The sequence below is a fragment of the Dermacentor variabilis genome, chromosome 1 (assembly GCF_050947875.1).
Source record: "Dermacentor variabilis isolate Ectoservices chromosome 1, ASM5094787v1, whole genome shotgun sequence".
Taxonomy (NCBI): Eukaryota; Metazoa; Arthropoda; class Arachnida; order Ixodida; family Ixodidae; genus Dermacentor; species Dermacentor variabilis.
Genome location: NC_134568.1, coordinates 254567884 through 254580549, shown reverse-complemented (window position 1 = coordinate 254580549; position 12666 = coordinate 254567884). Strand labels below are relative to the sequence as shown.

At 49.2% G+C, this 12666-nt stretch overlaps 1 protein-coding gene across 1 annotated transcript in view; it reads right to left on the bottom strand.

The window, feature by feature from the left end:
• The window catches only part of LOC142564608 (glutamate receptor ionotropic, kainate 1-like), a 37436-nt gene extending 25049 nt beyond the window's left edge, over positions 1 to 12387 (bottom strand). Inside the window, exons 1-4 of the mRNA XM_075675702.1 lie at positions 12294 to 12387; positions 3128 to 3218; positions 2882 to 3043; positions 2433 to 2586 (exon numbers count right to left, since the gene is read on the bottom strand). Of these exons, the coding sequence (XP_075531817.1) occupies positions 2433 to 2586; positions 2882 to 3043; positions 3128 to 3218; positions 12294 to 12379 (493 nt within the window). The 5' untranslated portion in view covers positions 12380 to 12387. The remainder of the gene's footprint in view (positions 1 to 2432; positions 2587 to 2881; positions 3044 to 3127; positions 3219 to 12293) is intronic.
• Positions 12388 to 12666: the final 279 nt, after the last annotated feature.

Here is a 12666-nt window from a genome sequence, read left to right as displayed (position 1 = left end):
CAACAGTAACGGTGAGATGGGTTCTGGTGGAATGTACTTTTTTTAAATAGTTGGAACAGATTTTAAAAAAGACGCCTGCGATAACGCTGTGCCGCATTTGCAGGTGTATTTCTGGAAGAACGAAAATTCCCTGGATAAGCAATCCCAATGTCCAGGTGGCTGATTAAAAATATTCATTAATCAACTTTTTAAATGGGAACTCTACAGCACATCTTGCGATTGAGATATTGAAACAAAGCTATAATGACGTCACGTCTTCTTATCAGAAGTCCAAAGGGTACTTTCAATACATCACTCCTTAAACTGCCCTACTATACATTGGTTTGTTAGCATTCTAGTCAAGAGTTTCCAGTAAGACCGCTCTAGCAGTTCGGGACAATCTTAACTTAAACATCAATGTATATTTTGACAAATTTGGGGACGGATATGTCGAAAGTTGTGCTATATTAGAATTTCTGCTAAGCAGACGTGATTAGATTACTACTCGGCATTAATTTCGGAATTGCAACATGCGCCCTAATGTGAATAATTAAAAAGTGTATAGTTAATTTTCTTATTAGCTATCTGGACAGTGTCATTTTTCCATGGAGATAATTTCATAGCAAGTAATAATTTCATGGAGGTAAAATACACTTGGCCCACAATAGTGGATACGTATGTGCGCGTGAGTGATCGAGCAAGTGTGTGTTCCTCTGGTGGAGGACGGAGCGAAAATATCATGGAATCGTTGAGTCTCAGGTCGTGCGAAGCAATCTTGATCGGCCTGTTGCATACTGTTACGATTGACCTTTAGCATTGTTTACCCGGCATCGCTCCTAGACAATTAATGCTTCACCGGCAAGCGTCCAGCTATGAAAGGACCTTCACGATGAAAGGGCCTTCACGGCTACTAAATCAGCGTAACCAAAGCTGATGGGCGAGATGAGCGCCCGCCTAGGACGTGACTGGACCCGACATAAACGGTGACACGCAAACAAAGGCGCTCACGTCCAGGCGACCACTGCCACCGTCCTTCGTGGAAGCAACAACCATACCGTGAATACCACTCTACCGGCGCCTGACCCTGACGCGAGGACCGTCACGAACGGCCCACTAATTGATCAAAGCAGCCGACATCGAGGATTTACGTGGGAACGACTTCGACATCAACTTCACAGCTTGCCTCGTATGCGGGTGCGAACGCGCAACATTGGACGTGGAGCCCGGGGCGACGATGCGACGTCATAGGCGGGATTTCGCGAACGGTTCAACGATAGTGTTTGGCGAGAATAAGAACAGTGAATTTCCGCGACGAGAGAAAGGGGAAAAAGAACTGCATAAAAAGTGGATCTGGAGTGTTGTGGGAGAGTGCTTCGACTCTTACTGCTACTCCTATAGTCGTACGGGGGCTCCGACTCGTGCGTGTGCTCCTACTCGTATTAGAACGACAGAAAGCTGAGCTTGTTGGTAAGGATTCATTATGCAAAAAAGAAGTGAGGCGTGCAGACAGGACACAAGAGTAGAGAAGTGGACAACACGAACGCCGACTATCAACTGAAGGGAGCACTGAGGCGAAAAAAAGAAAGAAGACACAGAACTCATCTGCGCATGCTCAGGAATGGTAACACCACGTGTCAGTAGGGTACAAGGGCCGGTCTACGTGAGAGATAACTGTTAAGGCACTTAATCTCTTCCTTATGTAAAGTAATCGAAGGCTAACTCACGCACGCACTTCCCCCATTATAGATATGCCATGCCTCTACCATAAGACGCGTATCTTCATTCTTGTGCCTGTACAATATCGCGCATTCATCTAACTCTGGCGTGCAGTTACAATCTCGGCAATGTAGCGAAAGATTAGAAGGCGATCCACCGGTTAACGACCTTTTATGTTCCATTAGCCTCTGATTGATACACCGTCCCGTTTGCCCTACGTAGAACTGGCCACAGCCAAGGGGAATTTTATAAACCACACCCATACGACAGTCATTAAAACTGTTGTTCTTATTGTGCTTCACTGGACATCTATCTGTTCGTTTTTTGCCTTTTACCCGCTCCTTTTTTCCCTGTACTGCAGCGCATATCTTACCTATAGCTTACTGGGAGCAGTGAAAGCAACATTAACGTCATATCTACTTGCAACTTTTTAAGCCTGCGCGACACTGAATGAATATACGGAATAGCCACTACTCTTTTTTTTTCCCCTACTCGTCCTTGTACTACTACTCGAAGTCGTGCAAGTTCATGTTAAATCTCATCATGTAAATTTGTAAATAAACCCTTTTTCTCGTCTCTTGCACGTCGCCCCGGACCCCTCGATCGCACGGCACCTGGCACATAATCAGTCACGGAACTGTAATGGCCGCTCGGACGTAGAGTCGCAACAACCGTATGACAGCGATGCGATACGCTACCGTGTGCCGTAACAATACAAGCAAAAACGGGCCACCTACCTTGTCCCAAGAGGCTGCTGATCAAAGCCCAGAAGATGGAAGCAACCTTGCCCGCTTGCTTTCGAGTCTCGCCGTCGGCCTTGGCAGATGTGTGCGTCAGCGCAGGAATTGTGAGGCTTAGGGCAATCATCGAGATCAAAAGGCAGACCCACGTCTGTAACAGACCCATCGGGCTTGTGAAATTTGTGAACATCATTCGATCATTCGATATATATAGCCTTGTTCACCATGTATTTAGCCTTGCAATAAACCGCGGTTAGCGCATTGTCGATATTACAGCTATGGACACAGTCACACAAATGTAACGCACTTTTTAAATGCTAAAGGCAAACGCAAAGTTTAACGTGGTGAACAGCTAAGTGCGTAAAGGTTAAAACGGGGTCATTCAGGATGTTTGTTTCATGCAGATAACTGTATAAGGACTTGCACGAGAGGCAAAGCCCACTCACGGTTAAATCAAATGCGCTGAGAATGCCGAAGTTTCCAGTGACAATATCTTTAACTCCGCTGGTGATTCCTATTTCAGGATACTCGAATATGTCTGAGACGAGAAGATCGCCTCCGAAAAAGAAGTCTTCCATACTGAATGGGCCAAATCCGATGTTCGCTCTCTGAAAGAGAGCCCATTTATATAATTGATCTGCAAAGCTGAGTCATGTGGCAACGAGGTGGCAATAAAAGCCTCAATTACTTACATTTAGAACCACATCCCTCAGCATGCCTGAGTACACCCCTTCCGGACTCTTGGAACCCCACAACATGTCTTCAGGCTTCACGATGTCGTAGCTGAAGGTATCAAGCATGTATTGTACACTTTGTCACAACGTTTGAGGTTCGCTGTCAGTTGTTCTGATTGCCAGCGAAGCTAGCTGCAACTAGTTCATACGGTCACGTCCGGGTTTCAAGTGAAACAATTTTTTTTAATGCCGCGTCACTCATGTAGAGACTGGAAGAACGGTAAAATCTGCCACGACGCCGGTGTTTGTAACGGCCGCACATATAGGAAAAAATTCTACAAGAGCGGACACTCGGCGAAAACTGGCAACAGGAAACACGTCACGCTAGGCTAGTATTAGTACCATGCTTCCGTTAGCTGACGCGAGCATCAGAAAAAAAAATGTGAAATGAAGTTAGCAATGTTTTATTTATCTGTTTATTCATTCCCGCTGAAACTCCCGCTAAAGTTTTGCGTATAAATGAACTGATACTTTGCGATTTAGTTTTCTTGCGTTACCTAACGACAAGCCAATGGCAAGCCAATCACACGCTGCGCATTTGAGCGTTCGCCTGTTCGGCGACCCGCCTGTCTTTTTCTTTTTCATGTAATAATAATCATATTTGGGGCTTTACGTGCCAAAACCACTTTCTGATTATGAGGCACGCCGTAGCGGAGGACTCCGGAAATTTTGACCACCTGGGGTTCTTTAACGTGCACATAAATCTAAGCACACGGGGGTTTTCGCATTTCGCCCCCATCGAAATGCGGCCGCCGTGGCCGGGATTCGATCCCGCTACCTCGTGCTCAGCAGCCCAACCCCATAGCCACTGAGCAACCACGGCGGGGTTTTTTTTTTCATGTAGCTCTGGTTTCTTGGGTTCTCAGCGTGTTACTGCGTTCCTTCTGCACTTCGACGCGGTACCACTGCGCTATTGGACTATACGGCAAGATTAGAAATTTTGTTTGACTGTCTGCGCTGAAATTCAAGCAATTTAGGTTTACGGCACAGGTGCCGCAATTGGCGAAAAACAGCTCGGCGTTGTGACGCAGTCAGTTTGGCATGTACTGAATCTTACTGGGACAAGTTTGTGGTGCTTTTTATGGCCACGCAACGACAAATACCTTCTTTCGGTACTCACGCTTGTCGAAAACGCGACGAGCGATTGCCAATAGTGATAAGATGGAAGTGTGTTGCTTACGCATGCAGAACGCGCGAAAGATAGCGCCGAGGAGCTCAAAAACCAGGAACGTGTAACTAAAAATTTCCGTCCTCTGAACGACCCAAAACAGGCTTCGCACACTTGCATTTGTCTTGAATGCGAGTACGTGGCATTCTGCGAGCGTCTAGCATGGTTTTGTGGCCACCTCTGTGCACGTAGAGTACCACGCGTTGGCTGACGTCAAGTTGTCAAAGATTGGTGGGGAGATAATTCGCACTCTCCGAACAGGAGGGGATGGGGCGACAACAAACCCACCCCGCGTGCGTTATTGAAGGTTCGACTGCTGACCGGCGATAAGGTCCACGCCTGATCGACCGTGAACCAGAGGCATGAGACGGGAGGCGACGTCGTACAACACCCACACTCAATTTAATACAATAAAATCATGCCCGAGACATAATGGAAAACAAACATGCAAACTTCCAGTAGTGGGTCCTAGCTCGCGGAAGGCGTGCGGGTCACACAGCACACGCCCTGACGCCACTCGCGCGACACTAAGCCCACCACGTGGTAATCATTAACACTCGCGAAATACAATAAAATACGCGACACAAATACAAAATACGCGCGACAATAAATAGGGCAAACACTAAACTACCAGGACATATAAGAAACAACACGCGATGGATAAAAAAAGGAAAGATTGAACGCGATTAGAAAGAGAGTCCGGCGGAAAGTTCTGAGAGCGGCCCGGAACACGAGGCTTATCTGGGGCGTGCTTGCCGAGGTCCCGATCTGAAGAGCGTCGGGCTGCTGCAACCTCGCTGCCGAAGATCCTGACGAACTTGCACCGTCTGTCGCTCGACCGGCGAAGACTTCGGCCTGGAGATCTCAGCCTGCCGACCACATCTTCAGCTGTTCCCCGGTGCACGACCCCACTCCTTCGTCCTCCAAGCTGCTCTGCCGGCTCGCCGAGCCGCCTCGTCCCTCCGCCGCGCTCCGGCGACCCGCGTGATCAACCCGTCGGGCGGGTTCGGGGACAATGGGGAGCGCTCTCCCTCATCGCCGTGCCAGCAGCGTTGCGGCTGCGGTGGCAATGTCGGCCCACTCGAGAGGGGCGCGGGCATGCACTCTGTGACACCACCCCGACGACAAGAATGTTATTCTAATAACATTCAAAACTAACACATAGTCATGCACGCGCACCTTAAGGACACCGCACTCCCCACGCATTCAAAGGTCACGCGCACAATCACGTCGTCGTGTGGGTCACGGTTTGGGAAGTCCTCCGCAAAGGCACTTGTGCGCGCATATCGCCGCCTCGCTCTCGGCCAGTCAGTGCAGTCCACAGCCCAGCTCAAACGCAAAAGAACAGAAAACTTGTGATAAAATAATGGTCCCGAAAATCCCCAGCTCCAAAATACATGCGATACGGTATTGTCCCCTTGGGCCCTGTGACTGGCGCAACCCACGGCAGAGCCGGTACGCGCACTTTACAGGCAACACGTATTACACACCCACAAAAGAAAACAAACAAATCAGAGATCAGTGTATTGAAGCGCAGGAAAACCAAACAACAAACGCAGTGAAACAAAAAAAATGTAGCGAGGCACTATTAACAAAACTAAATTATCAATGCCGTGCCGTCTTCCCTTCTCAATACCTGCTTCTTTTCAGTCGTACTCGCTGGGGTCGCATTCCTGCCGTCCCCCGAGCTTTCCCGACACATAGGTGGGGAGACGCACTAGCCGCTCCACCGCGACATATCACCTCGGGCCCCGGTTGCCTGTTTTTGGCTCGGTGATTGGGGTACCCTGAACCTTGCCCCGTCCTCACCCACGCGCAGCGCCTGACCAACCGGGTGTCACGAAGTGCGCGGCTTAGCGGCACCTGCCGCAGCGAATATATCGCTCGCGCCCTCCTTCGCCGCGACGAGAGATGCCCCGCGAGTGCCCAGCTCTGTCGACGCCTCCGCCGTTGCGACCTCTGTGTCGTTTCGCGCGGCCTCTTCCTCACCGTCTGCACTCTGCCAGCGGTCCGTACCTGGTACCTCCGCGGTGTGCGGTAACCCGCCAGCCTCCGCCGCGCCACACACTTCGCCGCCTCTCTCGGCCTGCGATGGCACAATTTGCCTGCGCGGCGGCTGACGTTTTTCGTGGCCGGCTTCTGACCATCGTTACCCGCCACACCTCCTGATTCTCGAAGTACCGGCCTCTCGTTCGCTTCGAAGGCCCCGGCATCCAAGGGCTGAGGCACGAGGCAGGATTCGGGCTGGGTACAACCCTGAGCAAGGCTCACTCCAGAGGGCTCAGGTTGGTCAGCGGCGGCGGTCGAGCCCGGCAGGCACTCTGTGTTACGAATGTTCTCGACACGGCCCTCCCTCGCGCGCAACAGCGCAATTTCCCTCTCTAACTCGAGGACGCGCTGGGAAGACCGTGCCGCATCGCACTCCTCCGCCTCGCGTTGTCGCAGCTCTCGCGCTTTCCTGTGTTCTCGACGATCCGCCTCCTCTTTGGAGCGCATGTCGCGCAAAAATTCCCGGAGCTGTGGCCCCTCGAGGCCCATCTGCATCCCGACGGCCACGATGCGCTCCAATTCATCGAGCGGTCCCTCAGCCATATCTCGGCCTTCTCCCGCTCGCGGCGATACGCGTCTGTTCCGCCCGCTATGCCTCGTGGACACGGAAGATCGCGGTCAGCGAGTCCTGTCGCGGACGCCAGTTGTCAAGGATTGATGGTGGGGTAATTCGCACTCTCCGAACAGGAGGGGATGGGGCGACAACAAACCCACCCCGCGTGCGTTTAGTGAGGGTTCGACTGCTGACCGGCGATAAGGTCCACGCCTGATCGACCGTGAACCAGAGGCATGAGACGGGAGGCGACGTAAAACACACACACTCAATTTAATAAAACAAAATCATGCGCGAGACATACTCGAAAAAAGAACATACAAATTACCAGCAGGGGGCCTAGTTCGCGGAAGGCGTGCGGGTCACACAACGCACGCCCTGACGCCACTCGCACGACACTAAGCCCACCACGTGGGAGCTATTAACACTCGCGAAATAACAAACAAAATACGCGACAAAAATGAAAAATACACGCGACAATAATTAGGGCGAACACTACACTAACAGGACATATAAGAAACAACACTCGATGGATAATTAAACGAAAGATTAAACGCGATTAAAAAAACACAGTCCGGCGGAAAGTTTTGAGAGCGGGCTGGAACACGAGGCTTAACTGTGGCGTGCTTGCCGAGATCCCGGTCTGAAGAGCGTCGGGCTGCTGGTACCTCGCTGCCGAAGATCCTGACGGACTTGCACCGTCTGTCGATCGAACGGCGAAGACTTCGGCCTGGAGGTCTCAGCCTGCCGACCACATCTTCAGCTGTCTCCCGGTGCACGGCCACGCTGCTCCGTCTTCCAAAACCGCTCTGCCGCTCGCCAAGCCGCCTCGTCCCTCCGCCGCGCTCAGGCGACGCACGTGACCAAACCGGTCTGGCGAGCTCGGGACAATGGGAAGCTCGCTTCCCCATCGCCGTTCAAGCGGCGTTGCTGCTGCTGCGGCAATGGCGGCCATCTTGAGAGGAGCGCGGGCATGCACTCTGTGACACAAGTTGTGTCGAAAACGTGCAGTTGCCCACGTATCTGTGCTCTTAAGGTGCAGGAAGTAAGGCCATGGAATGCTTGGAAATGAGATGCTTTCGTCATATCTTATGCACAGTATTTTTCGGGATGAGTCGGCGATATTCTACGCCATGTTGATAAAAGCCAATGGCTTTTGTTTGTAATGTCACCCACTCACCACTTTCGCTCGTTTCGCTTCTGCACACAGTTTTCCTATAAGGTCTAAATACCAAAACGACGCATACTTGTAATTTACTTTTTCTTTTTTTTTTTTTTTTGAGCTGATTCCGTCCGGTGGAGCATTGTACGGGAACTACTGCTGCTTGCCTGGTGCCACAACATTGGATGAACGCACAAAAAGCCCGGAACGAGCAATTGCATAGAGCGAAATAAACATTTCCCCATTTCATAAGACGTCTTGCGTCTACGTTATGAAATTGCCCGTTGCACAAAGGACAGATTCGATGGAGGCTTGTAAAGATCGCTCGCAGTCACACTTACTTTACTAAAATATTGACAGCCACTTAAGTATCCTTACGTGATTTGAATGCGAAAGCATGATGACTTCTCCAATTAATTGGTTACGTCCATGTACGACACGTAGCATCATACATTGTCACGTGTCCTTCGTAACTCTACCTTAATCCCCCTTGCTCTAATTTGTGCCAACCTTCTTAATCGACTTTAATTCACCTTACTACACTTTATTCCATCTTACTATAATTTGTACCAACGTTGAAACCACTTTAATCCACCTTGCTCTAACATGTGCCAACCTTAATCTACCTTCATCCACTTTATTCCAATTTAATTCACCTTCATTCACTTAACTTCACCTTAATTCAATTTACTCCACCTTAAGTCACCTTACTCTAACTTTTTCTAAACTTAATTCCGTTTACTTCACTCTAATTCATTTTATTTCACTTTAATTCAGAACAATTACCCACAATTACTACTAATTAACGTTGTATATTATTTACTACTTTGATGATGATATATGATTTTCTATCTTCTATATTACTATTGACGACATACAAGATGGTGACGACGTCACATTGATTTTTGGTACGACTTGTTGCGGACAACGGCGTGAGGAAACTTTGAGGCGCCTCCTTGCGTACATTTCTTTTTATAAATTAAAAATTCGCCGTTGTAGTAACCTCCGATAACCTGAAAAGTCATTAATCTTGATTACAATACGAACGCAGCAGTGAAAAGGGCAAAAAGTCGCAGAAGGTTCGTAACGTCCAACCAATATTATTTCAAACAAACGCGTTTAAAAAAAAATAATGGCCCAGAACACAAATGCCAACCTCGCATGAAAGCGATGCAATAGCTATGAGCATGAATTATGAGCAAAAGTGTTTCATGGCCCCAACCGACGGGGAAAATTCGACGGCACACACAAATCTCTGCCGTCATTGCATATGACCACTCATTAGCATAATTCGCGTGGCTGGTCGCAGCACAAATTATGGCCGAAAATCTCTGCGATGGCGTCCCAGCGCCGCTTCACTAAAGTGTACTAGAAGTACAAATAACTTGACGCATCGTCGAATTGTCGTTTACGAAACAGCCCTTCCTGTGACGCTCCTCACGGGGTATTCCTTCAGCCAATCCGCAAGCTGACATGGCAGCTATCTTGAACCACCACAACATAATTCACGAAATTGCAGATGCGTGGGCTTGTGCACGCTCCCGTTCACTTTATTTATTTTTTTTTTTTAGCGCTAACATCGCTGTACAGCTGCTAAGGAGAAGTTTTATTCGAACTAACTTGCAGCTCTGCGCGTCACGTTTAGTCACTTTCACGAAAACGCAAAATTGAGTTTTGCAAAACTTGCGCTCCCCGGCCGGCACAAATTTTCCAACAGACGAGATCTCTCGAAATCCAATTAGAAAGCCAGTATGGCGGATAATGGCGGCCGTGCATCCACCATGCGTGTCGAGAATAGCGTGTCGTGCGTGTCTTGTTTGACGCCGGAAGCGTTCAGCACGCGGCGACAAACATGAGCCTGTGCGCCCGCAGGTTTGCTTCTGGCACCCCGCCTTGGCATCTGGTCCTCCTGCTTGTACTGTTGGACAAGTTGTAGAGTGAGACGAAAAGATGAGCAGAAATTCATCACTACCGCCTAAATACGCGTACTGCAACGCACCTACATACGTTTTTTTCTTTCTTCTCTCCCCTTTTACAGCGAAGCTGTTAGCCTCTAGTTGGTCGGGATTTTTCGTGTCCGTCACCCAGGCGAGGTTCGCAAAAATTGGAGGACGCTTAAGCTTCGCCTTCAAGAGTGGAACGCGACAGCGTTCCCGTCGACCCGCCAAGGGGTATTGGGCTACGGCGCAGCGACAACGCGCCCCGCATCGGACGCGGTGAGCGTCAAGCAACGCAGCGTTCGGCGCGACAACGAAATGCGCGCCTCAGCAAGCGACGCACGCCTGAGCCTTCTAAGGTAACACCGCGTTCACTAGAGGCGCTTTTGTACCGCTTTGAAGCATCGAACTCGTGGCTCAGTGGTAACGTCTCCGTCTCACACTCCGGAGACCCTGGTTCGATTCCCACCCAGCCCATCTTGGAAGTTGCTTTTTATTTATGAAGTGCCTGCCGTGATTTATCGCTCACGGCCAACGCCGCGGACGCCGACACCGACGCCGACGCCGACGACACCGGCTTTTCTGCGACACGAGCTCCTTAACGCTATCGCGTTAAAAAGAGGCTTCGCTTTTAAAACGTGAGGATAGGTGGTGTGCTACAGCAGCTAGAACGTCCAGCGACGCGATATCATGCATCCTGCTTTCTTGAACGTGTAAAAAAACAGACGCAGCCATGTTACGCATGTAAGTTGAACACTATATAGACAGCCAACAGGCAGTCACAGATCATGCACTTATGTCTCGAAGCACATATTCACGCAATTTATGATGCCGTATTTGTCTTCGACGGTCAATGTTAGCACAGCAAGCCTTCGAAGTTCTGCAAAGAAATGCATAATAATATAATAATATTTGGGGTTTTACGTGCCAAAACCACTTTCTGATTATGAGGCACGCCGTAGTGGAGGACTCCGGAAATTTTGACCACCTGGGGTTCTTTAACGTGCACCTAAATCTAAGCACACGGGTGTTTTCGCATTTCGCCCCCATCGAAATGCGGCCGCCGTGGCCGAGATTCGATCCCGCGACCTCGTGCTCAGCAGCCCAACACCATAGCCACTGAGCAACCACGGCGGGTGAAAAGAAATGCACTTTTAGCAGCAACAACAAGTCTCGGTTATGTCTCAGAGGCTAGCTGTGGGCATAAGTCGCTTAAAATGAATGTGGAAAGACATCTTAGCAAGTCGAAGGTGTTAGCACGGCTATTAAACGTGTCCAACAACGTGATAAATCCTCAGCTGCCTCGTGGTTGCGTTTAGCGCACTGGTACAGCATCCGCCTCCCACGTGAATGCGTGGTGGAATCTCTTCAGATTTCACGTACTTTTTCGGCGATGACGGCGTCATAAACTTTATTACTATCATTCGATATATTTGCTGAAAGCGACAACACTAGCTGGATTGTCAGGGTAACAGATTTTTTTTTTTCAATTTAGTTGCTTTGTACATTGTGTTGATACCAGGGAGAGAGTGAGAAGCACTTTATTGGAAGGCAAATATTTTTGCCGCCACATGCTACTCTGCATGCGGAGTGGGAGGGGGATTAAGATATTGGAGAGTAGAGTGGGAAAAAAAGCGAATGACAATCAATATAAAATGAGCCTAGTAAACCTAGTAATGATATTTATCGGTGAGAAAATGACTAAAAATTCAAACTTTTCGATATAATAAAGTGGACTTTCTTTAAAGCTTTCCAAGAAGGCCAACTTCGGAGAGGTATCGGAGCAACAAATCCGAGGACCGTCTCTTTTTTGAAGGGCAAAACATAGGACCTAACATGCCACGTGACGTTAGTGGAGCGTGAATAATCGTGTCCATTTGACGCTCAAAACAAAATCCCTCGTTGCGATGGGCCGGACATTCGAGTACCGTATGTTCTTCTATCTCTGAACTCTGATACCAAAATACTTGTACCCTTTCGGTTCACACTGACAGCGACGCGGCGAATGCACGGCGGCGCCCGCTTTTTTTCTTTTTTTTTTTTCGCCTCATGCAGCGCAACGTTGATCGTCATAAACCGCCGCTTCTTCTTCTCTTCTGCGAAGTTCGCTCCATGTACTCCAGGCTTAAAGTAGCTTAGCCGCTCATCTGCTCGTTGTCTGCTGCGATGCGTTAACACTGCCGTTCTTGGAGTATTGACAAGCAGGCTCCTGTTGCTGAGGCCAACTGATTCGAGCAAGCTGTCGACGAACTCACCTGATATTTAGGGAGGCCGTAACATTGTCCATGACCGAGGCCGACGATCCGTAGATACGGGTTTTGCCGTTCCTCTCGTAGTACATTATAAAGGGGGGAAACTGCAGGGTACGGCAGTGTAACGAAAACAAAAACACTCATTACTGCTGGGCATCAGAGCTGGCTGTATAAGATACAATTAAGAATATGCAGTAATAACAGCTGGACGCTTTATTCTGACGCACAAATTCTGCCACAGCCAGTGAAAGTTTAACGGACTGCCTAAATGAGCTAACCGCCCAATAGACGAGAAGAGATCAATTTTGTCACGAAGATAAAAAAAGAAAAGTGAAGGGACAGCAGTAATAGAGACGGCAGACAACCGAGTCGAGGC